Below are 27,829 nucleotides of genomic sequence, written 5' to 3'. Positions count from 1 at the left end.
GTCAAAGGCCGCTGAGAGATCCAGCAGAACTAGGAAACAGCTCTCACCTTTGTCCCTAGCCCGCCGGAGATCATCAACCAGCGCGACCAAGGCAGTTTCAGTCCCATGGTGAGGCCTGAATCCCGATTGGAAGGGATGTGCTATACCCAAATAGTGGATAATGGGCTGCTGCCTACATAAGAGATAAGCAAACTTTTAGACTTGTGGGATCTGCTAACCAGAGCCACAAGTAAATTGGTGGCTTGGCTCAGGTCAGCATTGCTTATCTACTGTTATCCATTGGCATAACATGCATGCCTCTGTGCCAGGCATCCCCAAACTCGGCCCTCCAGATGTTTTGGGACTATAGTACCCATCATCCCTGACCACTGGTCCTGTTAGCTAGGGATGATGGGAGTTGTAGTCCCAAAACACATGGAGGGCCGAGTTTGGGGATGCCCGCTCTGTGCAGATCTGCACTTGAGTTATGACAGTTCACCGATTTAAACACAAAACATTAAAGGTGGCTAGCATAGTGACACAAAAGATATGGTGAAAAGCAACCAATACATATTTATATTCTTACAGGAGAGAATCATGGAGTTTGATAGGCATTTGTCATAAGGCAAGCTCTGCTGAAGAACTACTTTACTTGTTATTGATAAATTGGGAGTTCGAACCTAGCTGCTGCACTGCAGATCGTGCAGAGTTCTACCTTTTTGCTCAGTCTGGGCACGATAGGTAGCCTCTGTCCCCTATCCACCGTCTTCGGACCTTTCTGTCTTGCTTCTAAGGTGGTGAACTATAGTGCTCTAGTGTTGCACTACAACTGCCATCATCACTGACCATTGGCCATGCTAGCTGGGACTGATCGGAGTTGGAGTCCAGCAACTTCCGGAGGGTCACAGCCTGCTCTTAAGGACTTTAATGACAATCGCTGAGCACACATCTGCATCTGTCGACAGGTGCGTGGGGAGAAATAAGTGGGGAATTCATGGAATTTAGATCGTAGCATATGAAAAGCTGCACAAGGCTATACACCTGTGCAATGCTTAAGGGCCCAATCCTGTGCACGTTGACTTAGAAGGGCGCGCGCTTACGGCAACACCCTGCCTGTAGCAGGTCACGTGCTCTATGCAGAGGATCGCAGAAAGAGGAAGGGCAGTTCCGGGACTCAGCGGCTTCATAGTGATGTCTGAGCATGTGCAAAGAAAGAGTCCTTCGCCTCCCTGCCCTCACTTGTTTCAAACATAGACTTTAAAAACAGACTCTCACAACGTTTCCACTTGACTTCGCAGACCTTTTTCCCCCCTTTGTCTCCTGCCTGCTGGATTGGCAGCAGGATTTGGGAGGGTGCTTGGGGACGGAATCTTGGGTCTCCGTCCTCACTCCGCGAAAACCAAGACGTGCAAGCGAATATTGCTGTTATTTATTTATTTTAACCAAAATGCAGGCTAGACATATTTCAATAAAAGGTAGCTGGGCTGCAGCTCACATCAACCCCGCGTTGCAAGGGGGTTGGACCAGATGACCCTTTGTGTCCCTTCCATTTATTATTTATTATTATTATTTTATTATTCCATTAACCCGTGTCAACACGTTCAGTAGTGTGGAATGATGCACTCTAGATACCTTACTAGATACCTAGTAAGCTTGCCTAGGGTGCAACCTAACCAAACGAAGGGGTGGGGTGTGGAAGAAACGGGGAAACCTCGCCTTCCGACGCTGGAAGTGTGTCACTCTTCACTTTTTCCCATCTCTACGTTCGCAGAAGGCCATTTCTTTCCAGCCGCGGCAGCTTATTGGCTGCTGCTTCGACACATATCGCGTTCTTTTTCCTCCCCGCGCCTGCGCAGTTTCTTCCTTCGTGCTTCCCGGGCTTCGGACGGCGGCTGCTCCCGGGGGACGACAAAACAGCCCTGCAAGGAGGCTCGCGGTCCCGCTGCAAAAGGCGAGGATGGTGGGCGCGACGGCGGTGCAAGGCCCCGTGGGCTTGCATGAGTTGCTGCTGGCTGGAGCGGAGAGGGGAAGCAGCAGCAGCGCTGGCATTGCTGCCGCCACCCCTGCCGCCAGCACTGCAGCCGCTGCTCCTGCTGCCGCTGCCGCCCCCGCTGCTCCTACCACCAGCAGCACCACCACCAGCAGCGTCGCCCCCGGGGTAGTTACCCCGGGGGAGGAAGAGGAGGTCTGCGTGGTGGGGATCTTCGGGAAGACCGCCTTGCAGCTCAGCTCGGAGAAGGCGGCCTTGGTGAACACGGTGTGCGACAGGCAAGTCTTCCCCCTCTTCCAGCGCGGCGGCGAGGCCAGATCTTCCGCTGGAGGAACTGATAGTGGAGGAGGGGAAGGTGGTGGTGGTGGCGGCGGCGGCGGCGGCGCAGACCCAGGAACCGTTTCCCCCTCGGCTTCTTCCTCCGCTTCCTCTTCCTCCGCCGCCTCCTCTTCCGCCTCCTCCTCTTGCCAGGGCGACTACAACCTTCTGGAAGCCTATTACAGCCAGGATTGCAAGGTGCTCTACCTGGTCCTCACGTCCATCTGCGACAGCCACCAGCTTCTGCAAGCCTGCAAGGACCTGGATGCCATGGGGGATGCCCGAGGGCCTGGCAGCTTGGGGGCTCACCTCCTAGCTCCAGGCAGCTCCCAGCTGCCCCACGCTGAGGCCCACGAGTTCTGGAAGCACCAGGAGAAGCTCCACTGCCTCAGCCTCCTCTACCTCTTCTCCGTCTGCCACATCCTGCTCATGGTCCACCCCACCTGCTCCTTCGACATCACCTACGACCGGGTCTTCCGAGCCTTGGACGGCTTGCGGCAGAAGGTGCTGCCCTCTCTGAAGGCCGCTATCAAGGACTGCCCCGTTGGCAAGGACTGGAAGCTCAACTGCAGGCCTTGCCCACCCCGCCTCCTCTTCCTCTTCCAGCTCAACGGAGCCCTGAAGGTGGAGCCCACGCCCGGTAGGGGGCAGGAGTTCTGTGGGCACCTGGAGAAGCCCCCTGCGAAGAAGCACTCTCCCAAGCGGCGACTCCAGCATGCCTTGGAGGACCAGATCTACCGCATCTTCCGCAAGAGCCGGGTCTTGACCAACCAGAGCATCAACTGCCTCTTCACCGTCCCGGCCAACCAGGCTTTTGTTTACATTGTGGCCGGCGGGGCACAAGAGGGCGACGACCCCATTGCTGTCTTGCTGGACCAGCTGCGGAGCAACTGCACCAACAGGGAGGCAGAGGCCTCGCTGGCACCTGCCTTGGCTGGGCCTCGGAGGTACCAGGCCATGCGGCACGGGAGACAGCAGCTGTCTTTCCACGTGGAGAGCAGCAGCAGCAGTTCCAGCTCCTCGGGGCAGCTGGTGGACTGCACCTTGAAGGAGTTCCTCTTCCAGCACGTGGAGCTGGTCCTGGGCAAGAAGGGCTTTGACGACAGTGTAGGGAGGAACCCGCAGCCTTCCCACTTTGAGCTGCCCACCTACCAGAAGTGGGTGGCCACAGCCCTGAAGCTGTACGAAGTAGCCATTGAAGGCAAGGACAGCGACCCATCTTCGGCCATCGGGGAGCTGACCTCCAAAATCATGGGGAGCATCAAGGTTTTGGAAGGCTACCTGGACATTGACACCAAGTTCTCAGAGAACCGCTGCCAGAAGGCCCTCCCCATGGCCCACAGTGCCTACCAGTCCAACCTGCCCCACAACTATACCATGACTGTCCACAAGAACCAGCTGGCCCAGGCCTTGCGGGTCTACAGCCAGCACGCCCGGGGACCAGCCTTTCACAAGTACGCCCTGCAGCTGCATGAAGACTGCTACAAGTTCTGGAGCAACGGGCACCAGCTGTGCGAGGAGAGGAGCTTGACCGACCAGCATTGTGTGCATAAATTTCACTTGCTTCCAAAATCAGGTAAGTTCAGGTCATTCGGGGTTTAGAAGCTCACGGTCTGGACTGTCTTCCTTCCTCTGCTCCCAATTTTAGATTTGTTTGCATATGCATCTCACTTAATATACGCTCACACAAGTTTGGAAATGGGCCCTGCCAGATCACACTAGGCAGGAAGGCAAAGTCTTTTTGCAAATCTTTTAGGTTTCTAGCCCTCATTGTCCTTCACAATATTGTTCAATCATTTCCTGCTACGTGTTCAACTTCCAGAGTGGGGTATCCCTAAGCATGTCACATTTTTCTATATACACATATATGGATGGATGAAGATACACACACACACACACACTTTAGACTTAGGGGTCTTTAATCTGTCCTATCTGCATTAAAAGCAAGTACAAAATATTTAGTATAATGGCAAGCACCCTTTTGAATAAAATCTGTGGCAACAAATGTTTTCTGGGATAAAAAGGGCTTGCATCACTTCCAAAATGCAAGGGTTTTTTGGACTGAAAAAAGTGGGGTTATGATTCTCAAGTTTCTGGATTATGTGTTGTTCAAAGCTTTTAAAGAAGCAAATAAGTCAAAGGAACCAACTGATGGAAGTTTTCCTTCTGTGACGCTCTTTTTTAGGGGAGAAACCTGAACCAGACAGGAACCCACCTGTGCTGTACCATAACAGCCGAGCTCGCTCCACTGGCACCTGCAACTGTGGGAGGAAACAAGCACCCCGGGATGACCCATTCGACATCAAAGCAGCAAATTACGATTTCTATCAGGTAATTATTTGTCACCTTCCCCTTGCAATACAGTTCTTAAATAGATGGGTAAACTAACAGTTGAAGACTTGTCATTGTGTGGGCCTTTTCATCCCTCTTTAGGGCCACACTCCTTCTGGGTAATCTGTCAGGGGCTGCCTTCCGCAGTTGGAATCTGGGCTGCAAGTGGGCAGCTTCCTGCCTTTCCCTGCTCCTTCTGCCCACCCGCCCCTGTGCTTTTCCTGCTTCCCTCTTCATCTCCCCCCAGCAAGTTGCAAGAAAAGGGTTAGATTGCTCTTGCCCAAAGCTCTAAGCCAATTGCTTACAGAGGGCTTTTGTACTTAGGCCAGGGGCAGTAGATTTCCCACCCCTTTTTGAACTAAAGAGTGGGGCCAGGCGCATCTTCCCTTTGCTGCTCAGGAGGGAGGGGGGCACAACCTCCCAGCAGCCTTTGGATACCCAGCTTCCAGGCCTTGGGCTTTTACACAGCATGTTCCTGGAGGCATCTATATCGCAAGGGTGGCGAATCTCTGGCCCCAGGCATAGCTCTCTGTGCCCCTCAGGACTCTCCCCAAGCCACCACTGTCTCTTAGGCCACATTTCCATTAGTTGATTTTGCCTGACTTGAATGCATCGTTGCGACAATTGTTATTATAACTGGGGCAGTTCACAGAATCAAATACAAGATAAAACACCAGTAAATAATTAAACCAACCCCTGGTTGAAGGGGAACAATGGGCCTTGCTCACCTAGAAGGATGGGGGGGGTGTCTGTGTGCAGATACGGCTGCCTTATGCATGACTGGGCTATGGCCTGTGTTACAAAGATAGGAATCTCATCTATTGTTTCACCTGCTTTTGCATCTGTTTTGCATCCACCACTGTTATGCAGTCCCGCAGAAGGTTACCTACAAGGAAACACGACCCTCAAGCTGAAAAATGTTCCCCACCCGGCTCTAGGTTGCAAACCTTCTCATTTCTGCCCCTTTCTTTTGATTTCCTAGCTGCTGGAAGAGAAATGCTGCGGGAAACTGGACCACATCAACTTCCCCATCTTCCAGCCAAGCACTCCAGATCCAGCACCGGCAAAGAATGAGACGTCGCCCAGCCCTCCAGAGGGCGAAGCCGAAAAGCTGAAGGAGAAGGAGCCGCAGACTCAGGGGGAGAGCACCAGTCTGAGCTTAGCACTCAGTCTGGGTCAGTCCACGGACAGCCTGGGGACCTACCCAGCCGACCCTCAGGGTGGAGGGAACAACACGGAGTCTCACGGGCAGACAGCTGACTCCAAAGGAGAGAAGAGACCCAGCTTGATTGACCGCCAAGCCTCAACGGTTGAGTATCTGCCAGGGATGCTCCACTCCAATTGCCCCAAGGGCCTCCTGCCCAAGTTTTCCAGCTGGTCGCTGGTAAAACTCGGCCCTGCCAAGGCTTACAACTTCCACACCGGCTTAGACCAGCAGGGTTTCATCCTGGGAACGAATTACCTAATGCCTTGGGACATTGTCATCCGGACACGGACGGAAGAGGAGGGGGAGCTGGACACAAATTCCTGGCCAGCTCCTAACAAGGCTGTCCTTGGGAAAAGGAGCGCAGTCGTCATGGGCAGAGGGAGGCGACGGGACGACGTGGCCCGGGCCTTTGTGGGGTTTGAGTACGAGGATGCCCGCGGCCGGAGGTTCATGTGCTCGGGCCCTGAGAAAGTCATGAAGGTGATGGGAGGGGGGCCAAAGGAATCGGCTCTCAAGGCTCTCAACTCCGACATGCCCCTGTACATCCTGTCGTCCAACCCGGGGCGAGGGCTGAAGCCACACTATGCTCAGCTGATGAGACTTTTTGTTGTGGTGCCTGATGCTCCGCTGCAGATAGTACTGACTCCACAGGTGAGAAGATTATGGAAAAGCTGGAGTGTATTACGCTCAGGTCCTGCTGGTGGGTTTCTGGCGTATGTGAGAACAGGATGCTGGACTAGATGGGCCATTGGCTGTTCTTAGCACACATGGCAGGGTCTGGTTTTATAGGTCAGGGGAAGGTTGCGCAATATAATAAGTCTTCACAGGATAACTGCAGCAACTGACGTTAGAGAGAAATGTATCAGTATTTCAACCTGTGTTTTAGTGAATGCTCTTAGAACATGAGTAGTGGTAATCCATAGCAGCAGCAGAATGCTAGGCCTATACTAAATGCATTTCTTAGATTTACACTCTACCTTTCCAAGGCTTGTGGTCATAGTTTCCCTGCAGTTTTTATCTTTGCACAAAATCGGCTAGGGGGGGGGTGACTGGCCCAGGGAGTAGGGCAGTTCTTTTGAAGAGGAGGGCAGATCAAATAGCTTTGTGAATTTTGCCTGTTTGGAGGCACTGATAAGCTTGCCATTTCAGTATCACACATCATGGCTGGGTGTGGGAAACTTCAGGTCCTGATGTGGACCTAAGTCCTCCAGCTCTTACTCTCTCTGTGGCCTTTGGGGTTCTCACTCCAGGCCCCGCACCCTTTGGAGTGCTTTTGCCTGACTGGAATGTGTCCTGGGAGAGTGGCAATACCTCTTGTTTGCCTGGATAGAGTGGGCTTATGTAGAAGCCCCTGACTTTTGCATGGCTAGAGTGTAGCCTGAGATTCACATCCATAGATCACTCACTTTTGCCTGTGACCCCACCCACGACTCACATGTGGCCCCTCAGAAGGTTCCCCACAAATGAATGTGGCCCTTGGGGTGGAAATGCTTCCTCACCCCTGGTTTAAGTCATGTTACCTTTATTTGTATTCAGGGTGCCATGAGACCACTACACTTGATCTTAGCCACAAGGCTGAGAGGTGGATGGCTTTAAAAGAGGACTGGGCAAATTCATGGAGGATAAGGCTATCAATGAATGGCTACGAGCCATGATGGCTATGCTCTGCCTCTACAGCTGGAGCAAGTAGTATGCTTCTGAATACCAGTTGTGCGAAACCACAGGAGGGAGAGTTGATCCTGTGCTTGAATCCTGGTTTCCCATAGGTATCTGGCCTGATCCAGTAGGCTTTTCATATGAGAGACTTGTCATTTTGCTACAGCTGCCTGTCTGGAGATTTTGTTTATGTTTGTTTCTCTTTCATTCCTAGGTTCAGCCAGGGCCACCTCCTTGCCCTGTGTTTTACCCGGAGAAACAAGAGATAAAACTTCCTTCTGATGGACTGTGGGTTCTTCGGTTTCCTTATGCCTATGTGACGGAACGTGGACCGTCCTTCCCTCCAAAGGAAAACCAGCAGCTCATGAGCTACAAGGTGCTTCGAGGAATATTAAAAGCTGTGATACAATAGGACTTACTTGACCACACAAGTTGAATTGGCTTTGGAATTTAGTATTTTCTTTCCCTCCCCCCCACCTCACCCCATTCTAAATGACGGATTTTGATTAACAACAGCTGGAATTCACACAGCAATCACTGCTTTGATTTTATTGCACTTAAAAAGTCCCGGTGTTGAAACCATATGTATGTGCCAAGTCCTATCAGAGACCCTGAACTGGTGGGGTATATTAATGCAGGAGCCAAATTAAGTTCTAGTATGTAAAGGTCTGTGGATCAAGATGAAGAAAGGAAAAATAAAACATAAGACCTGTGCTTAAGTCATTACTGTTTTATATTGTATTCAAGTGGCTGCAGTAACATATTGAAGTATATCCTCACTCTGCTGGCTGGGGCTGATGGAATTTGCTCTTAAGAGGAGGGGGATCCAAAGAGAGATGATATGAAAAATCAGCTAAAAAGTGCTGCATTAAAGGACGTTCTGGATGCTGTTTATTATTACTATTATTTAATATTTATATCCCACTCTTTTACCAATAAATACTCAGAGCCGCTTAAAAAAAAGTGGGACACAATGATGCGATAAAGAACAAATAAAGCACTTTAAAAAGGATTAGACGCAACTAACCATAAAAGGCAGCAGTTAAAAACAACAGCAGAGCTAGATGGTAAATGCCTATTTGCATAATTTCTGTTTCTTTCCAGAAAATTTCAGGGCCAGGCAAGTCACCATAGGGAGGGCATTTCGAACCATCGGCACCACTACTGAAAAGGCCCTGTCTCTTGTGTTTAGTCACTTTGATCATTCATGCAGGGAGCGGGGCCTCCAAAATAGATCTTAAAATGTGGACAGCTTTATATAAGAATCCTTGTGGGTAATCATTGGATCTAGCACAAGTCTAGAATTATATGCTCCAGTCATCAGGTGCCCCTAGTTATTCTGGTCACCTCCCTTTGGACCGACTGAAGTTTCCAAATCCTCTATCCAGTTTCCTGGGAATAAATGCCACTGAATTCAGTGAAACTTGCGTACTTCCGAGTAGACAGCCAAAGGATTGTACTGAAGTGTGGATGTCATGTTCATCTTCTATAAAAGGTGATTCAATCAAAGCTGCCAAAAGGCAATCTTGGCTGAAGCTGGTAAAACATACATCTGGCAGCTAATTGTCTCCTGCTTGACAAAAGGGGAAGGGGTGAGAAGGAAAAACACAGACCATTAAGAAACAGATATTTTATGTGGACATATCTTTTTTATATATAAAAAAGCAGAACTTGAACTAAAAACTTCTTAAACATCAGCGATTCTTTTAAAGTATTGCAACAACAAAAGGCACTGGGGGTTTTTTTTGCTGCTGTGTGGTTTGGACTTCCAGCTAATTCCAGATGTGGAATAGCATGTTACAATTATTCAAACATGATTGGGAAATACTCTGGCCTGGTCAGATGTTTTTTGCTTTTTGTTTAATCTATGCACATTCCTGGCCTTGAACCTTTGCCTTTAAAAGAGGAGCAAGGCCTGCCAGTGACCTTTTGGACTATGCAAGTCCTTGTACAAATTGAGCTATCCTTTTCTCCCTCTCTGCACTGTGGCTCCACCTGCTGCTCCTGCAGAAAACAGCCAAAGGCTTTGGTGCACTCTTGCAAATAATCCCACAATGTTTGTTCAGTTTTATGGCCCACCTGCAGATATGAGCCTGTGTTTGGTCATTTAGGACCTTAAAAAGAAAACAGTAATCTAACCTGCCCACCTGGTGACCAGGATGGGATCTACACAGGTAACCAAGTGAGGGATTGTCAGCAATTGGAAACCTTGAGCCTTCAGGCCTAATTTGGCTTTCCTGCTCTCCCTGTTTGGTCCACAAGGCTGTTCTGCTCAAACCATACCCACTTGTCTATACTATAACCTGCCATGAGATGACATTGGGTACAGGGCAGATTAAGTCACAGCTGCAAAGGAACATTCATTTTTTTTTACTGTGCCTTGAATTCAACACCTTACCCTGCTGTGCTGTTTTGTTAAGGGACTTAATATGCTCTGAGACCCCCGATCGCTGCTATGTGTATCCAATCCCTGCTGAAAGCAACGCAACAGGGAAGGTACCAAATTCAAGCAGCACAGCTGCAGCTATAAAGGAACAACCTATGAGTTCCAGAAAAACATCTACTTCTGCTTCATTGACTATGCAAAAGCATTTGACTGTGTCGACCACAGCAAACTATGGCAAGTTCTTAAAGACTTTTGCCTTTGTAATGTATGCTACATTATAGCCTTGAAAATGTCAGAGGTTTCTACACATACATTTCACCAACAAGGCAAGCAAGAAACATTATCACAGTTCAAGGACGCATTCCAGCTAGGCAAAGGCACTCAAAGATGTGGCCTGTGGAGAGCCGTAAAGGGCCACAATTAGCCCCCAGGCCTAAGGTTTCCTCCCGCTGCTGTGCATCCAGCATTTGAGATTTGGCTGAACATGCAAGGGCAGTTTATGAAGGGATTTGTAATCCTATGGAATAATGCCTGTCATTCACATCTGAGGCTCGCTTGTGGAAGCCCTTGCATTTCAGGGAACCACACGGTTGCAATTGCGTGGGCTAGCCCACTAGGGGGCTCCCAGCACAATTAAAGTTGGGAATGAAGGTATTTCAGCTTCCCTAAAGAATAATCTTCAATTAACTGCAAGTTATGGAACATCGGTGTTTCATTTTGAACAGAAATATGTTGGAAATGCTGCAAATATCCTTGGCCTCTTTGGGAAAACCAAATCAGATTGATTGGTTTTTTAAGTTATTGTTAAGCTGGTGTCAGTTTGCATGGTGGTTTGGAACACAGTTCAGGAGGAAAGGTCTCTGTCCCAAGGAGGTTACAAACTAGAATCTGTCCACAAGTGAAACAGAGGAAAGGAAACAATTTATGGTTGTATCTGTTATACAGGACAATGCTTTGTTACAGGGGAGCAGTGGTATCCAAGATGGTGCCCTCCTGATGTTGCTGGACTACAACTCCCATCATCCCTGACCATTGGCCAATGCTGCATAGGGCTGATGGGAGTTGTAGTCCAAGGATACCCGAAGGGCACTTTAAGCTGCACCTGCAGTAGAGTTTGGGGAGCAGAGGGTTGTGTTGAAGTGTTAATGGAAAAGGTAGGTTTTGAGGAAGGGCTGGCAGGAATAAAGAACAATGGCATTGTACAGCTGTTCTCAGAAGCTTCTGCTCACATAGATCATCATAGAATTGTAGAGTTGTATGGGACCATGTGCGTCATCTAGTCCAACCCCCGCCATGCAGAAATCTTCTGCCCAACGTGGGGCTCGAACCTGCAACCCTGAGATTAAGAGTCTCATGCTCCACTGACTGAGCTATTGAGCCAGAACATGATCACTAAAAATAAAATCCCCCCCCCCCAAATGTTAACTTAGAATTACCATACTAATCACAGCCTCTTTTGCATCCTGGACTAAATAATAGCTGCAACTAACAGAGTGACTGCTTAGTGTCTGTGTTGGTCTGTTTTAGTTTATTAAAACCTTATTATGGAGTTAAAGGTTTGGGCATGTGTCTATGTAGCATAAGCAAATGGGGGTGTCTTAGTCAGGATGAATTAATACAATAATTGCTGTATGTAAGTCTGTTGAATATATTTTGTATATGACACTGCCCAAAAGTAGAAACCTTAGTGTGGCCTTAATTAAGTAGCATTTTTTAAAATAATAAAGAATGGCTAGGAAGATACTTTATAGACTCCTGCAACTCCACCCTGGCACCTTATGGTGAAGGGCGGGGAAGAATTTGAAATAACATCAATAACAGTAGTGGGTCGTATCCATCTAAGTTCTACTCACGAGTAGCCCCATTGAAACTGATGGACTTAAATCAAAGTCATGCTCCTTCTTTTCCATGGTTCTTGTCTGAGCAAGATGAACACTGAATACTACCCAATTGCTTGGCCATTATATTATTATTATTGTCATTATTATCTTAGAAATACTAAGCTTTATTGTCACTACTGTTTTAACGTGTTGTTAATTATTATTCCGTAAACGTTGGTGGCGTTCGTCATTCTAAAGCGCGAGGAGGGGAAGAGTGACCGTTATTTCAGATTTACCTCACGCACTGGATTGGCCGCGGTGGGCGGGGCGTCTGCGACCTAGCGACGGCCCGTGACGTCACAGCGGAGCCATCACCACCGCCAGCAGCAATCCCTTTCTCTCCGCCGCCAACATTCTTCGCCGCTCCGCGCTAAAATCGTTATTGTCGGACCGCGCGCTTCGCCAACCAATCAGCGCGCCGAGCGCGCTCGCGCCTACTCTCCCATCTCCCTCACCGTTATCCTTATCATCATCATCATCATCACCCCCCACCAACCGCAACTGGGACTGGCGCATGCGCTGCCGGAGTGGGCGGAGCTCCCTGGCGGTCCGGAGAAAAGACAAGGGAGCGGTGGCCGGTCGCCTCAGACCCCCGCTCAGGAGGGAGCGGGCGGTACTAGGCGAGCGGGGCTGCGTTTCTGCAGCTCTCGGCGCCTGCCGTCTTCCATTCCTCCTCGGCCGCCTGAGGAGGAGCGGCCATGTCGGTCGTCTTCTACCTCCTCTCCACGCTGGGCGGCTACCTCTTCACCTCGGTGCTGCTGCTGAAGTACCCGGGCTTGCTCCACCGACCCAAGCGCCACCGCTTCCGATGCCGGCACATCTCCCACCGCGGCGGTGAGGGCGGCCGCTGGGCGTCGTTGTATTCGTGTATATGCATATGTATAGTCAAATCGAGAGGCAGGATTTTTTTCTTTTGTGAAGGGGCGCAGCTTTATTTTGGGGGGTGAGCGTAGCAATCGAGAGAGAGAAAAGCGGGGTGTTCTTTGGTGGAGAGGATTTTTTGGCCGGGTGTTGCCCACCTTAACATTTGTAATTATTAAATACGGGTTTTTTTAAATATTGAGGCTATCCCGAAGAATATGGGAGGGAAGCTGTTACAAATTGAATCATACAATAATGGTAATTGGGGGAGGGGGTCTTGCCTTACTAATAATATTAGCCGCAGTATTTATATCCGTCTCTTAACTAGACATTTTCAATCCCAGAGCAGGGAACAAACTGATAAAATAAACAGAGAAAAAACAATATAGAAAAAATGCAAAATCATATAAACGGGGGGGGGGCGGGGTGTCCTAACATATTATTTATTTGTAATTATTGAATGCACTGTTTTTAATGTTATTTGTCAGTCACCCCGGGAATATGAGAGGGAAGCTGTATGAATTTAATAATATAATAATGGTAATTTTGTGAGGGAGGGAGATTTGTCCAAATATAAGTGTCCGAATGGCTATTTATTGATGGGAGGGAAGCTGTATACATTCAACAATATAATATTGGTAATGAATGTTCTTGGGGAAGTGCAGATTTTTGGGTGGGGGACAGATATTTTGTGGGGAGGTAAAAACTGGAGAGAAAACTATTACTGGGAATGTAGAGCATTTTGGGGGTGACAAGTTGGAAGAAAATATTCGGGGGGCAACAAATGGAGATAAATCTTCTGAGGAGGGGTTGAAGGGGGGCTACAAAGAACTATAGGGGCAACAGATTGTCATAGAAAAATAATACAGTCTTCTTGGGCAGGAACTGAATGGGGGGTTTATGGTAGAGGAGAGAGAAGACCCACTTGCCCTCCCCCATTGGGGGTGATGAAAAATGTGTATATGTACAAGGTTACACCCCCACCCCAGCCCCTGAAAATCTCCGGGTGAAGCAATTGATTGTCCTAGGGACTTCAGCGGAAATTTAAAGAGAAGAAAGGGAGAACATTGGCGGTGATGCTGCCTTGCTCGCTCACTCTCTTCCTCTCTCAAAAAAGCTGACCTTGAAATCTGTGCCCCCTCCTTGCTCCCCCGCCCCTAAGAAAAGGGGTGGAGATTGCTACCTTTCTTTCGTGCCTAGCCTCTCCCCCCAAAAAAAAATAAAACACTTCTTCAGACATCAGCAAGCAAATTTTACTGTGATGATAATGTCCGAATGTTGAAATGGAGATTCTATTCTGTTTTTGTATGTTACACTGTTATTTTTCATCATCCTCTCTCTCAGGGCTGCTTCTCACCCCCTCCACACAATGGCAAGTTTGCTTTCCTCTCTCTCCCTATCCTCTTTATAGAGAGGATATGCCTTTTCCAACATCCCCCAAATCTGGCCAGCTTTGTTTTCTAAAGTTCCCACACACACTCCTTTATGCAGTCCTCCCCTCCAGTATCCCTTTCATTCTTCCTCCCCTTTCGTCCTCCCCAAGCCCTCCCTTTTGTCAGACACTTCTCTGCTTCGGATTTCAGAAGTATCATTTAGATTTTCCAACCTCTCCCTCCCCCTTCTGCAACTTGTCTGCTTCCTAAACTTCAACTCCTTCCACCTTTTTGCATTCTTCTGAATTCCTTTTTTGTACATCCCCCTCCCTATGCCCTGTTATCTTGTCAGCCATCTGTTAAACTTTAAATAGGCAATTTCAGAATATTCTCTTTTTTAGAGATGTTGCAAAATCTGTCTTGTTTAGACAGGCTGCAGCCCTGAGAGGGCAGCAGGGTCAGGGTTAAGCTGGGAGTAGGTGGGTTTCAGGGCAGCTAATGGACAGCATGTTTTTAAATCTTGTTTTGTTTTAAAAGCAGTCTTTTAATTGGGTCTGTCCCAAGTTCATATGGAGATAGGGCTTGAAAAAAAATCAATGAAGCATAATCCCGTGCCTGTCTTTTTGGGAGGTATTATTATTATTACTATTATTAACAATGTTTCTATACTGCCTTTCGTCCGAGGATCACAGGGTTTACAGGTTTACAGTATAAAAACACAACAATACATACCATATGCATGCCAGACCTTTATTGAGCAACCTGTGCTTAAATTGTGTTGGACGCTTTGTAACTTTGTGAGCACACATCTCGCCGTAGTTCTTCCCTACCCTTTTATGATAGGAAGGTCTATCCTCCCCATCCCAAATCTGTTACCTCTCACCATTTGATACCTGCTTCCTTAGAGTTGAATGTCAACTACGCGTGCTGAAAAGGAAGTAATAAAAAGGTAAGAGGTACCAGCACCTATGTGTTCATTAGCATTATAATAAATAAGAAGAACATAAGAAGAGCCTCTTGGATCAGGCCAGAGTGAGCCCATCTAGCTCAGCATCTTGTTCTCACAGTAGAGGTAGGAGGTAAAGTGCTCATCATGCTCCTTTTTTGCAAGAGGGGTTTCTGAATCCTTTAATGGTATATTTCACAACCCTACACTTTATCTTAGTAATTGCTCAGCTAGGTCATTTCAGCAGCCAATGGCAATTACTGGTAAAATGTCATCTTTCCTCAAGGGATTTCACTTGACTCACTTTCTAATCTGTTTAGCCTGTGCTATTGGGTGACAGAGAGAAGGCGGAACTGCACAATACCTACTTTGCTTCTGTCTTCATCCAAAAGGAAAGTGGTGCATAACCTGGTAAATCATGCAACACAATAAATAACACAATAAATCATGCAAGGAGGGAGATTAGGCCCAAGATAGGAAAGGGAACACCTAGCTGCTTTAAATGAACTCACATCTCCAGGACCTGATGAGCTGCACCCAAGGGTACTAAAGGAGCTTGCAGATATCATCTCAGAGCATCTGTTTATAAACTTTGTGAACTCTTGGAGAGCAGGTGAAGTCCCTGCAGACTGGAGGCGGACAAATGTTGTTTCCATCTTTGAGAGGGGTGTGGGAGAACAACAAAAAGTTCAGTGGTTCTCAGTGTGTGGCATACCCAAACTAACAAAATGAATTTCAGCAGGGACAAATGTAAGGTTCTACACTTAGGAAGGAATAAGAAGCTGTGCAAATATAAGATGGGGGACACCTGTGAACAGGATCTAGGGGTCATAATAGACCACAAGCTGAACACAAGTTAGCAGAGTGATGCAGCAGCAAAAAAAAAGCTAATGCTATTTTAGGCTGCATCAGCAGAAGTATGGTGTCCCCATCATACTAGTGCTGTTCTGTTCTGCCTTGGTCCATTCTGCCTTGGAGTCTGTCGAATTCTAGGCACTACAATTTAATAAGGACATTTACAATCTGGAATGTCTGCAGGGGAGGGTGTCCATGATAATAATGGGTCTGGAAACGAAGACTTATGAGGAATGGTTGATGGAACTGGGTATGTTTGGTAAAGAGGACACTGAGATATGATAGCCATCTTCAAATATCTTAAGGGGCTATCACATGGAAGGTGGATCAAACTTGTTTTCTTCTGCTCTGGAGGGTAGGACCCAAACCAATGGATTCATGTTACAAGAAAAGAGATACCGACTAAACACCAGGAAGAATTTATTGACAGTGGAACAGACTCCTACAAGAGGGGTGGACTCTCCTTCCTTGAAGGTTTTAAAGCAGAGGTTGAATTCATGTGTGATCTAGTGGAGATACCTAGTGGAGTTGGATTAGATGACCCTCAGAGTTCCTTCCAATGCTACAGTTCTATGCTTCTAATCCAGAAGCTTTTAAATGAATGGATGAGGGCATATAAGCAGTCACAGAACCTGCAGTCCAGTCCTGAGCTGTTAATACCTGCCTTGCACTCTGAACTGAGGCTGCTTTCTGCGTGATGAAGCTTCCCAAGAGTAAACCTCCATCAGCGCATTCCATGAAGATTATACTGCAAAGCTAATGCCTTCCACTCCTATTGTGCAAAAGTAAGATGTGTGACCAAACAAAGTTGGGACCTTCAGTTGAAGTGGGATACTTGCCTTGTTTGAACTGGTTCTTGTATTGTCCCTGAAGAGGCTGGCTAGACCAAGGCTGTTTTCTGGAATTAGCTTTAAGTACAGATGTTTGAGTACAGCTGTGTGCAAGGATGATCAGGGTTTTTCAGCTCCATCAAAAGAATTTAGGCATCTGGATGACAAGATCCTTGTCACCTTTTCCTTGCTCCATTCATCTGCTTATACTACTTCCATTTGCTGCCTTCCATGCATCCCCTAAGGGACGTGGGTGGCGCTGTGGGTTAAACCACAGAGCCTAGGACTTGCTGATCAGAAGGCCGGCGGTTCGAATCCCTGCGATGGGGTGAGCTCCCATTGCTTGGTCCCTGCTCCTGCCAACCTAGCAGTTCGAAAGCACGTCAAAGTGCAAGTAGATAAATAGGTACTGCTCCGGCAGGAAGGTAAATGGCATTTCCGTGCGCTGCTCTGGCTCGCCAGAAGCAGCTCAGTCATGCTGGCCACGTGACCTGGAAGCTGTACACCGGCTCCCTTGGCCAGTAAAGCGAGATGAGCGCCGCAACCCCAGAGTCGGCCACGACTGGACCTAATGTTCAGGGGTCCCCTTACCTTTTACCTATGCATCCCCTAGACCTGGAATATAACTAGAACTCAACAGGTTAAGACTCTCTCTTTCTCTGTTGCATCCTTGTGTTCATTTGCTGGTTGTAATCACAGAAGAATTGACCCTTTCCTCACCTCTGCTCCTCCATCAAGCTGTAATCTCTCCTTTCGTTTTTGTCTTCCATTATTTAGATTTTTAATGCTCTCTGGGCAGGGATAGTGGTTCTTCACAGGGGCAGGGAGAAAAGGGAGGCTTTCTTATTGGTGTTGGGTCAATGCCTTCTGTCCTGATGAATGTGATGTGCCTTGTTTTAAGGCCTTTTAATCTTTCTAGCTGCTGGCTGTACTGTTACCTGCCATATAAAAGCCACCTTGTTTGCTGCCTCCCATCTAATTCAGAAATCAAACTCTGCCTCATCCTGAGCATCAACATGAATGCTTCAAGTTGTCTCAGTTTACAAGCCTTCATAGAACTTCCTCATCTATTATTAGTAGACAGACCTGCATTAAGAAACTGCTTGTTCTGGAAGATGAGTAACTGAGCTCTCAGATACTCTTATTCCAGAGCCCTGAATCTCCCATCCCTGAGTGGATGAGCTTTCTTTTTTTACTTGTGCTACACAATATGCTTTCTACTGAGTAGATTTGAATGAACGATGCTTGCAGAAGTTCAGTACCAGAGCTGCCAAACATGCAAATATGAGGCCTTTGTTTGGCCTGTTGAAAAGTGGGCTTGTTTAATCAGGAATGGTTTTATTCTTATTGTTATTGCTGTAATATTTATTTGATGTTTTACCTGCCTTTTTACTATCAGGACCCACGGCAGGTTACAAGTGATAAAAAAGTCAGTAATATATAAAATTAAAAAGACTTTAAAACAAATTGCACTTAACAGGCATAGGTTGGGTACCAAAAATATATATCTTAGATGTCAAAGGCGAATGTAAAGAAGTGTGTTTTCAGAATACAGCAGAAACTGTATAATGAAAGTGTCAGGCGCACCTCTGTGGGTAAGAATTCCACAATGTAGGAGTTGCCTTTCTGGGCCACCACCATTCCAAACTTCTGAGGGCGATTGAACGTCCAAGATCTGCTGATGTTAACATCCAAGAGGGTCTGTAGGGAAAGAGGCAGTCTTTCAAATATTTGGGGCCTAATGAACACTAATGTGAGCACCTTGGATTGGGCCTGGATTGGGCCTTGAACTGGCAACCAACTATATTAGCCCTATTGGGCATCTACATGCATCTGTGTTTTCAAGTGGTGGATACAGTAAGCTCTTTGGCCCCTGTTCATGTTGAACCGTAAGGCTGCTCCATTTGCTCAAGATACAGGTCATAGATAAGTAGTGATGGCTCTCTTCCACATTGGGTTGTTAAGAGTTAGTTTAAGATGCCAAGTTGAAATTAGATCAGATCTAAAACCACTCATTGCACACTTTCATTGACTTGCGTAGGATTTGCTCCCATGTGGCGCACATTGTGGTATAGTCATTCTTTTACATTTCCCCTTCTAGGGAACCATTTCTAAAGACCTTCTGTCCCACGATAACAAAGCGATATAGGCTTGCCTTGAGAGTGTCTGGCACTTATCTAGGTCACATTTCATCAGAGTTAAATTACATAGAGGTAAGAAGATCAGGCACTAATGCACCTGAATCTTCTGCAAGCTGGGCTGGTCCTCTGACTTAAACTCACTCTGTAATGTGGGATTCCAGGTTCCATCCTCAGCTGGCTGATGCAACTCAGTTCTCTGACATGTGGAAATAAAAAGCCAACTTTGTGCATGTTTGTTCCCCAAACATGTGCTTTTTATTTCTTACAAAGGGCTAATGTGACAAAGTGACTTAAGAGACACTGCTAAGAACCTAAGAAACCATGAACTGTAAAAGAATCTGCCTCGTGCTTCTTTTCCACCTAGCCCAGTTTCACACAAACACACACACACACACCGACTGGCACAGGATTCTCTGGGTTTCTGGGAGAAAGTGATTTTTCTTATTGCTTACTACTGAGCCCTGCAGGTAGAACTAGGGTGGGCATGTAGAGAATTGCAATCTTCTCTGAATATGTACTAGTATGTATAATCAGCCTTGTACAATGTGGTTATAATGGTTCCTTTATTGCATCCTTCCCCAACCTCTGTCCCTTCATATCAGCCTCACTTTGCATGGCCAACGGTCAGGGGAGATTTTCTTTCTTTCTGAAAATAATGATATACCACTATTGATAAAATAAAATCGAGAGTAGTTTGCTAAAACCACACAGTAAAAAAACGTGGGAAATGTTAAAATCAAAAACCAGCCAACTAATATGGAAAGATGTACAGTTCTCTTAATTGCCTGTGTAAGCCTGATGCATGCATTAGAAAAGTTTGCAGCAGGTGTTGGAAAGCAGACACAATGCCTGCTGAATCTCTGTTGGCAAAGTATTCCACAACAGTGGACCGATGATACTAAGGACTCTGGTACAGTCGTACCTTTGGTTACAAACTTAATTTGTTCCAGAGGTCCATTATTAACCTGAAACTGTTCTTAACCTGAGGTACCACTTTAGCTAATGGGGCCTCCCGCTGCCGCTGTGCCGCCACCACGCGATTTCTGTTCTCATCCTGAGGTAAAGTTCTTAACCCCAGGTACTACTTCCGGGTTAGCGGAGTCTGTAACCCAAAGTGTTTGTAACCCGAGGTGTTTGTAACCCGAGGTACCACTGTACTTGTAGGTATCAATTGAGCCTTTCCAACTCAACTGATTATCTCAGTGATCAAGCTGGGATTTTAGGGGTTCAGCCAACCCCTGAGGTACCCTGAACCTAAGTTGTTCAGGACTTTAATACAAAGACCTTGAGCCTGGCTTGGTAGCAGACAGACAGACAGGGCAGATGCTTTAACAAGGGTGTCACATGTTTTCAGCCAAATAGCAGCCTGGTATCCCAAATTCTTCACCAGCTGGAACTTCCAAACCAGGCCCAAGAGGAGCCCTCCATGGTGGGAGCTGTAGTTCAACAACATATGGAACACAAAAGGTTGCGGGAGACTGATCTCATAGATGAAGTACTGTGCTAAGTTGTGTCTCTTACCTTGCAAAAGTACATTGGGCAGTTGGTACATGTTTTGTCCAGCTGTTTTGTAGTCCAACTTTCTGTTTCCAAAAGTGGTTGACTACAATCACTTATTGCTTGCCCTCATCATCTGAAAACTGGAGGAATAATGTCTCTGAATATGGAGGCTTTATGATGTACTAGTTTGACTAACACTTTTAAAAAGCCATCTAAGGCAGAAGCAATCATTACCTCTTCTAGTAAAGATTTCCATATTTCAATTAGAGAGAAGTTTGCCTCACTCCACACCCAACCAAGGGCTTTAATGTTGATCAGATCTCAGAGTCAATGGTTGCTTAATTCTGGTGCTCAGATCATATAGCTGAAAACATAACTACACAATCAAGTATTTAGAGTCTTCTGTTTATTTTTCCATTGTAATTTTGCTAATTCCTCCATTGCACTGTGTGAGGTAGAAATAGTAATTAGTAAGGGGGAAACATGACTGTTCCGTAGAAGTTGAGTGTGGTGATATTTATGTGTGAGCCACTTAACAAGATGTGTTAATATAGTAATTAGATGAACAACTAAGTGGGCAGGTGGCCATGCTAATATGTTGCAGCAGAAACCTTGATGGTGCATTGAAGACACAGATCCCCCCCAACCCAGGTGGATTAGAGTGCATTTCATCAAATCCATTCATTTTTATTTAAGATATTTATATCTGGCCTTTCAGAGCAAAACCCTCCAAAGGCAGCTTATAAAATTTAATTAGCTACATATACCAAACAGGTATATGCACATTCAAATAATTTTGCGGTATAATCTTCCTTTTATGCACCTATCTGTGATCCATACTTCCCCTGTCCAACAAAATTGTCCCCATGCTATATACCAAGGACAGTCAGCATGGTGCCCTCCACATGCTTTGGACTTGAACTCCCATAAGCCCCAGGCGGCATGGCCAGTGGTCAGGGATTATGGGAGTTGTTGTCCACAACATTTGGAAGGGCATCATGTTGTGTACACCTTCCTTATGTCTCTCCACCCTGCCATCCCACCTTGGATGGTCTGAAGTCTTAGTCTGTACAACTTTCAGTCTAATAATAGAAAGGTTTTAGAATTACAAGCAGTACATCATGTCAGGTGTGATTGTCATCTTTTGTTCTCTAAAGCTTTTCACATCTATGTGGCGGGCTGTCATTCAGCAAGTGTGGATCTGTACCTAGGCGTGACGGAGAGGTACCTGGCTTATTCCTTTCCTGTTAATGAGCCCAGACTTCCTCTTCCTCGCCCTGTTCTGCCTTTATAGAATCAGCAGGAAGAAGGAAGGTGGCAAACCCAGAATTGGCCACTTAATATGGGGCTCCCTACCTTCCACCCTGCTGTTCCCAATGGGTACCAGCCACCAGTGTTTAAAGAATGAGAACAGGGATTGTTACAATGGGGTTTCCTTGCAGAACTTGCCTGGTAACATCAGAGTTCGTAGCTTATAATTTCTCTTTCTCTGTTGAGGAGGTGGAGCTGATGCACTTGCTTCCTGATTTAACAGGCGTTTGGTATGTTTAAGCTGAGCGTGACCTATGAACTGTAGCCTTAAGGAGGAAGGGCAGTGAGCATATGCGTTAGTGAGTGGGTGAAGGTAAATAATCTTTGAATCTCCTTACAGTTCTAAATGTTAGGGGACCATGGTTAAATTGTACTTTTTTCACTTTTCAAGTGCCTCTGAAGAGTGGTTATGCTTGACACATATGCCAGAAGATATCTCAGTAGATTAGACTTTTTGAGAGAGGAAGAGGAAGGATGGGATGGCAAATGTGTGCTAAAGCCTGTTCCTTAACCCATTGCAGTGTCTGTTTGCAGACAGTTTCGCGCACAATACATTTTGTCTAGGATCTCTATTGAAAACAGCTGGTGCACAGCTGTATGTTGTATTAACAAACATTGTACGTTCAAGATGTTGGAGGTAAGAGTTCTGAGTTGCTGCATGGAGTGCATATTAAGTGGCTTTAAACTGGCATTGACCCCACACAGTTTTGCACCCACATTCACTCACTTACTGCAGTCCTTGGCAAGAATCTGTGTCAGACTCATGCCTCTCAACTTGGCACTTGCTGTGCAGTGAAACTGGGTCCTTAAGGATAAAGAAGGAAAGACAAAGAACTGTTTGTTGGAGCAGAGTAGTATAGGCGATTGAGTTTGTTGCAAGTGCTACTTAGATGTCTGGCCAGTTTTGATAGCATTAAATCCATTTAGCAATGGCAGATGGAAGCAGCTTTCTCAAACTTGCGCCATTTCTGTCACTGGTTTTAAGTCTGTGTTATGCATCCCTGTATGTATGTGTGTATATATATATATATATATATATATGCAGGTTTTGGTGTCCTCGGGTGTCTTCCCGTGTAAAAGTTGGGGTGTCTAGGCGACGTTTCGACGAGGTCTCACTCGTCATCTTCAGGCTGGTGCTTTCGGCTTCTTGTTACTGGAACAGAGCGGGATCTCAATGTTTGAGTTCCTATAAATACTGTAGAGGGGGTGTGGTGTCTAGCCTCCAATGTTCTGGGCAGAGAGGAAGTTCCCAGGCTAGTGTGCCTTTTCTTCTTTTGTTCCTTAATTACTTGAGAGATACCTTGAGTGATTTCTTGAGTGATATCCTGAGTACCACTTAGGTGGGTCATTAGGTGTGGATTAGTTGCTAAAGTCTTTGTGTCTTGACCTCTTGAACTTTGTGAAGAGTTTTCCTGAGAAGATGGCTGTATTGCACTTAGTTGTGCTTTGGCTTGGCTTCGTGTATAGGGGCGAGCTGTGGTTTTGTGGCTTGTGTCAGCCAGATCTGTGTAGGGATTGCAGGGGGGTGCAGCAGATCCCTACACAGATCTGGCTGACACAAGCCACAAAACCACAGCTCGCCCCTATACACGAAGCCAAGCCAAAGCACAACTAAGTGCAATACAGCCATCTTCTCAGGAAAACTCTTCACAAAGTTCAAGAGGTCAAGACACAAAGACTTTAGCAACTAATCCACACCTAATGACCCACCTAAGTGGTACTCAGGATATCACTCAAGAAATCACTCAAGGTATCTCTCAAGTAATTAAGGAACAAAAGAAGAAAAGGCACACTAGCCTGGGAACTTCCTCTCTGCCCAGAACATTGGAGGCTAGACACCACACCCCCTCTACAGTATTTATAGGAACTCAAACATTGAGATCCCGCTCTGTTCCAGTAACAAGAAGCCGAAAGCACCAGCCTGAAGATGACGAGTGAGACCTCGTCGAAACGTCGCCTAGACACCCCAACTTTTACACGGGAAGACACCCGAGGACACCAAAACCTGCATTCCTGTACCCGTGAAAATCTACGAAAGCAAATATATATATATATATATATATATATATTCGCCTTTGAGGCGAAACTAGGCACTATTCTCCCTTTTTGTGAGCCAAGCAAACCATAAAATTCATGAAATGCCTTTAAAATATTATTTTATTATTTTATATGCCACTTGATGCCAAAATAGGCTTTCTGTGGTTTGCAAAATATGAAGAATTGTTCCACTAATATTAAAATATAAACATCCATTCAGTACAAACCTCAAAATGCACAATGAAACAATCCAGCCACTAAAACAGGAGCATCTTCAAAACAGGTGCAAAGAGGTCCTGTTTAGTAGTTTCTGAATTCACAAAATTCACCTAGCTCTCTTGCAGCTCTTAAAACATGCAGCCATGATTATAAGCCAAGTGGTTGCCATTTCCTTTAAAATGCTGTTTTTTCCCTACAGGGGCTGGAGAGAATCTGGAAAACACCATGGCAGCCTTTCGCCAGTGAGTATCACGATTTTTATCATCAGTATTTGCTTACACAGACAGTTGGCACATGTGCATCTCTAGTGGCACAGTGGGCCTGGCTGTTAACCAGAACATTGGTGGCTTGAGTCCACCCAGGGATGGCTGTGGGCAGGGTTCCTGCATTGCACAGGGTTGGACTACATGACCTTTGGGTCTCTTCCATCTCTACAGTTCTATGATTTTATGACCTGCTTACACAGCCAGTTGTTCTTGGACAATAGCACTTGGATTAGCTTCAGTCCAATCTGTTCCAGTGTTTGAGAGCTAATCAACAGAGACCCCCTGAGGCTTTTGTCTTGCTTATAAATTATCTCAGTAAAAATGTTCAGGTTAGGCAATTGGCTTATTCATTTGACCTTTCCCTGAGCTACAGAGATGTGGGTGGCATTCCTCATTTCCTGCAGGTGGCATTCCACATTCCCTGCATGCATTCGGTTTCCTTTGAAGGATCTGTGTGTCTGAAATACTTTAGCGTTTCCTTTCATGTGTAAACAAGAGCTGCTGTTTGCAGAGGACATAATGTCATCCTCCCTTCTATTAACTTCTCTTGAGAAAGGAAGCCATCCAGCACGTGGGGTTGGCTTTTCCAGGTCAGGGAGGCAGGTTTAAGCTGGAGGAGAAGCTTCTCCCTTCAACTCCCCACCTACCTTCCAAAGTATCTGTAATGGTTCTAGGGGGTTGCTCGTGCGTAAGTTGCCGCCACTCCTGGCTAGGTTGCCTGGTTGAACCCTTTCTCTCTGGACAGCCTTGCACTCGTGGCTGTCTCAGTCACTGCCAGAATCCGTCAGTGGGCGTTTCTTGAACTTCTTCCAGCAAAGAAGTTCTTTGACGCCAAGTCTCCTCCTACTCTCCCTGCGCGAAAGTCTTCTGCACAGGGAGGGTGTGGGCAGCGGAGGACCCGTGCTCTCCCCGCTGGTCTCCGGTGAAGAGTCCTGGAGCCGCCTCTCCCATTCCCCCATCTGCCCCCCTTCACCCCTGGTGTTACGCTGATTTCCTTCCCCAGCAGATGGGCTGCCTCTCTCCCTGCTGGGACCCTCTCCGGCATCGCTCTGGAGCCTTCCCTCCGCCTCTGGCTCCGATGGCAGTTCCCTGACAGTATCTTTTCACTTTTGTAGTGGCAGACAGATGTCTTATGGGCTCTGTGTTGTCAAGGTGTCTCCTTCCTTCCACAAGCAAAACAGATGAGAGTGAGGATTCTCTTGGTTTCCTGGCCAGCTTCCATCTGTAGTGGGATGGCCCTCAAAAAAAAGAGTAATAGCTGTAAATCTAGGAACCCCTAGAACAGATTTAGAGGGCATGCAGGGAAAGAGGAAGACCAGTTGCACAAACAAGAACCTTTGCATCGACGGAACACATTAATTGAACTCCAGCCAATGGATTTTCTCTTAATATTTTGGAAAGTAATACGTGGTGGAGGGAATACAGGTGTGCAAGTTGTGGCTTGCCCAAGATTGCTTGCTTAAGAATAACAAATTCGAGAGTAGAACCCAGGAGAAAAGTTTCTGTTTCCTTCAAACCAAAACATAAAACTGCCTTCCGTTGCCGGCTTTTCAACAGAGCTGAAGCCCTGAACACAGAAGGTCACTGTTGTGAAAGTTAGATTTCACTGTTGTGAAAGTTACATTTGTGTTACTTCTTGGCCTTGAGGCTGGGAATGCCGTGCAGAGGTTTGCTGTTTTCTTTAAAAGCTTTCCTACGTGGGCCTCCTTGCCACATGGATACACATTGGAAAAAAGCTACAGCAGAGGGCAGTGAGAAGAGGCACCTGTTCAGTGGGCTAAAGTTATCAGATGTTCCTCACAGTCTGCTGCAAGGGTCACAGAGAAATAAAGGTCAATGTATTTCCTATTTGCCACTGAGAGCTTTGGTTTCTGAAACAAAATAAATCCAGGGTGGGTGGGTGTATATCTGCACCTGCAATTAAAGATATGAATGTCAAAGCTTGTATTTCATAGACAATATCCCTGGATTAATGAACCTTTTAGTAAGAGGACACCCAGCCTTTCAACAGAGGTGCCACAAGTGGCTGCAGTCTGGGACAGGGGAAAGTGATCCATGCAGGCTTGATTGTGGCAGAGTCAGACCTGCGTGGCAACCAGCCCTCTCCCTAGTACTGGGCTAATGGTTGCCTAATACAGTGATGCCTCGCAAGACGAAATTAATTCGTTCTGCGAATTGTTTTGTCTTGCGATTTTTTCGTCTTGCAGAGCACGGATTCCCTGGGTATTAACGGTTGTAAGAAAAAGAACAAACTCGCAAGACGTTTTCGTCTTGCCAAGCAAGCCCATAGGGAAAATTGTCTTGCGAAGCAACTCAAAAAACGAAAAAGCCTTTCGTCTTGCGTGTTTTTCGTCTTACGAGGCATTTGTCTTGCGAGGTACCACTGTATCCCAATGCTTTTAGATGCAAAACACACAGGGCGCACAGACTGCATGTGTTCTATAGCACATACTAATCAGATGATGGGGACAGACTGCTGCCAGCAGATCAGTGTGGTGTGTGTCCTGATTTGAGCAAGGGCTGAAGAATCAGCAGAACTGGCGCTGTGATGTGGAATCCCTAGAGGTACGAAGTGATTAAAAAATATTCGTCTATGCAGATCAGGGACTCAGGTGCACGTCTCCAGGGACTATAACCTCCTTTTGCCAAGAAGAACAGATGCCACGAAAAGCAAACACATTTAGTTATCACATGTGAAAGAGGTGTACTGAAACCAAGCATTTGGAACCGCAGTGGGTCTTGCGGCAGCTGGAAGGCTAGCAAATATATTGCGGCATAAGCTGTAGTGGGCCATAGTCCCCTTCAGCAGATGCATTAAGTGTAAGCCTGAATTGCCATGGTGCACCTGTAGCGGCAAAACCGGATGCAGTTAAACCTGCAGTTAAACATAACTCTCTCCTATCAGTCTCTACAGCCACAGCAGGCGCTGTAACTCTCCAGCAGTTTGACTTCACCCCTGAAGGCACACTCTTCCATTGTCTCCCAAGACAGATGGATGCCAGCAACAACAATCACTGAGTTGGCAGTCCAGTGTGGTGCAGTGGTTAGAGTCCTGCACTAAGTCTTGGGTGACCAGGGTTCAAGTCCCCACTCAGTGGGTGACCTTGGGACAGTCAGTCAAGCTCAGCCTAGCCTACCTCACAGGCTTGTTGTAAGGAGAATAGGAGAGGGTGAGTATATATTCCACCTGGAACTCATTGAGATGTGGTTGGCGCTGTGGTCTAAACCCCTCTTGGGCTTGCCGATCAGAATGTCAGCAGTTCAAATCCGCACTACAGGGTGAGCTCCCATTGCTCTGTCCCAGCTTCTGCCAACCTAGCAGTTCGAAAGCATACCAGTGCAAGTAGATAAATAGGTACCACTGCAGCGGGAAGGTAAATGGTGTTTATACGAGCTCTGGGACTCGTCACGGTCCTCTGTATGCCAGTACATTGGTACCTCGGGTTAAGTACTTAATTCGTTCCGGAGGTCTGTACTTAACCTGAAACTGTTCTTAACCTGAAGCACCACTTTAGCTAATGGGGCTTCCTGCTGCCGCTGCGCCGCCAGAGCCCAATTTCTGTTCTTATCCTGAAGCAAAGTTCTTAACCTGAAGCACTATTTCTAGGTTAGAGGAGTGTGTAACCTGAAGCGTATGTAACCTGAAGTGTATGTAACCCGAGGTACCACTGTAGTAGTTTAGTCATGCTGGCCACATGACCTGGAAAGCTGTCTGTGGACAAACGCCATCTCCCTTTGGCCTG

At 46.7% G+C, this 27,829-nt stretch overlaps 2 protein-coding genes and 2 long non-coding RNA genes across 5 annotated transcripts in view; 3 read left to right on the top strand and 1 right to left on the bottom strand.

Moving 5' to 3' along the window:
- Positions 1-1,268: 1,268 nt before the first annotated feature.
- Positions 1,269-8,200, top strand: SMG8 (SMG8 nonsense mediated mRNA decay factor). Its single transcript, XM_083715051.1, has 4 exons — positions 1,269-3,863; positions 4,473-4,618; positions 5,601-6,476; positions 7,696-8,200. The coding sequence occupies exons 1-4, from the start codon at positions 1,937-1,939 to the stop codon at positions 7,891-7,893; spliced, it is 3,147 nt and encodes a 1,048-aa protein (XP_083571177.1). The 5' UTR covers positions 1,269-1,936; the 3' UTR covers positions 7,894-8,200.
- LOC310832963 lies at positions 8,201-12,092 on the bottom strand. 2 transcript variants are annotated; one of them, XR_014558483.1, is made up of 3 exons: positions 11,984-12,092; positions 8,914-9,051; positions 8,201-8,290 (listed from the first exon to the last, which is right to left on the bottom strand). It is a non-coding gene; the product is annotated as an uncharacterized lncRNA (long non-coding RNA). The 2 variants fall into 2 exon arrangements; XR_014558484.1 differs by having other exon boundaries at positions 11,721-11,993.
- Positions 12,093-12,223: 131 nt separating this feature from the next.
- GDPD1 (glycerophosphodiester phosphodiesterase domain containing 1) overlaps positions 12,224-27,829 on the top strand; it is a 32,589-nt gene continuing 16,983 nt past the window's right edge. The window contains exons 1-2 of the mRNA XM_083715262.1: positions 12,224-12,581; positions 24,020-24,062. Coding sequence (XP_083571388.1) covers positions 12,446-12,581; positions 24,020-24,062 — 179 coding nt within the window. The 5' untranslated portion in view covers positions 12,224-12,445. The remainder of the gene's footprint in view (positions 12,582-24,019; positions 24,063-27,829) is intronic.
- On the top strand, positions 25,657-27,821 carry LOC310832975. Its single transcript, XR_014558496.1, has 3 exons — positions 25,657-26,210; positions 26,464-27,504; positions 27,749-27,821. It is a non-coding gene; the product is annotated as an uncharacterized lncRNA (long non-coding RNA).

This window comes from Podarcis gaigeae (genome assembly GCF_964106915.1).
Source record: "Podarcis gaigeae genome assembly, chromosome: 15".
Classification (NCBI taxonomy): domain Eukaryota; kingdom Metazoa; phylum Chordata; class Lepidosauria; order Squamata; family Lacertidae; genus Podarcis; species Podarcis gaigeae.
This window is presented reverse-complemented; position numbering and strand designations above follow the sequence as displayed.

What these genes read in the sequence shown, in the direction of transcription:
- SMG8 (XM_083715051.1), top strand. Translation starts at nt 1,937, where the DNA reads ATGGTGGGCGCGACGGCGGTGCAAGGCCCCGTGGGCTTGCATGAGTTG. An exon ending in TCACTTGCTTCCAAAATCAG is followed by an intron (nt 3,864 to 4,472) that starts GTAAGTTCAGGT and finishes GCTCTTTTTTAG; the next exon opens with GGGAGAAACCTGAACCAGAC. An exon ending in CAAATTACGATTTCTATCAG is followed by an intron (nt 4,619 to 5,600) that starts GTAATTATTTGT and finishes TTGATTTCCTAG; the next exon opens with CTGCTGGAAGAGAAATGCTG.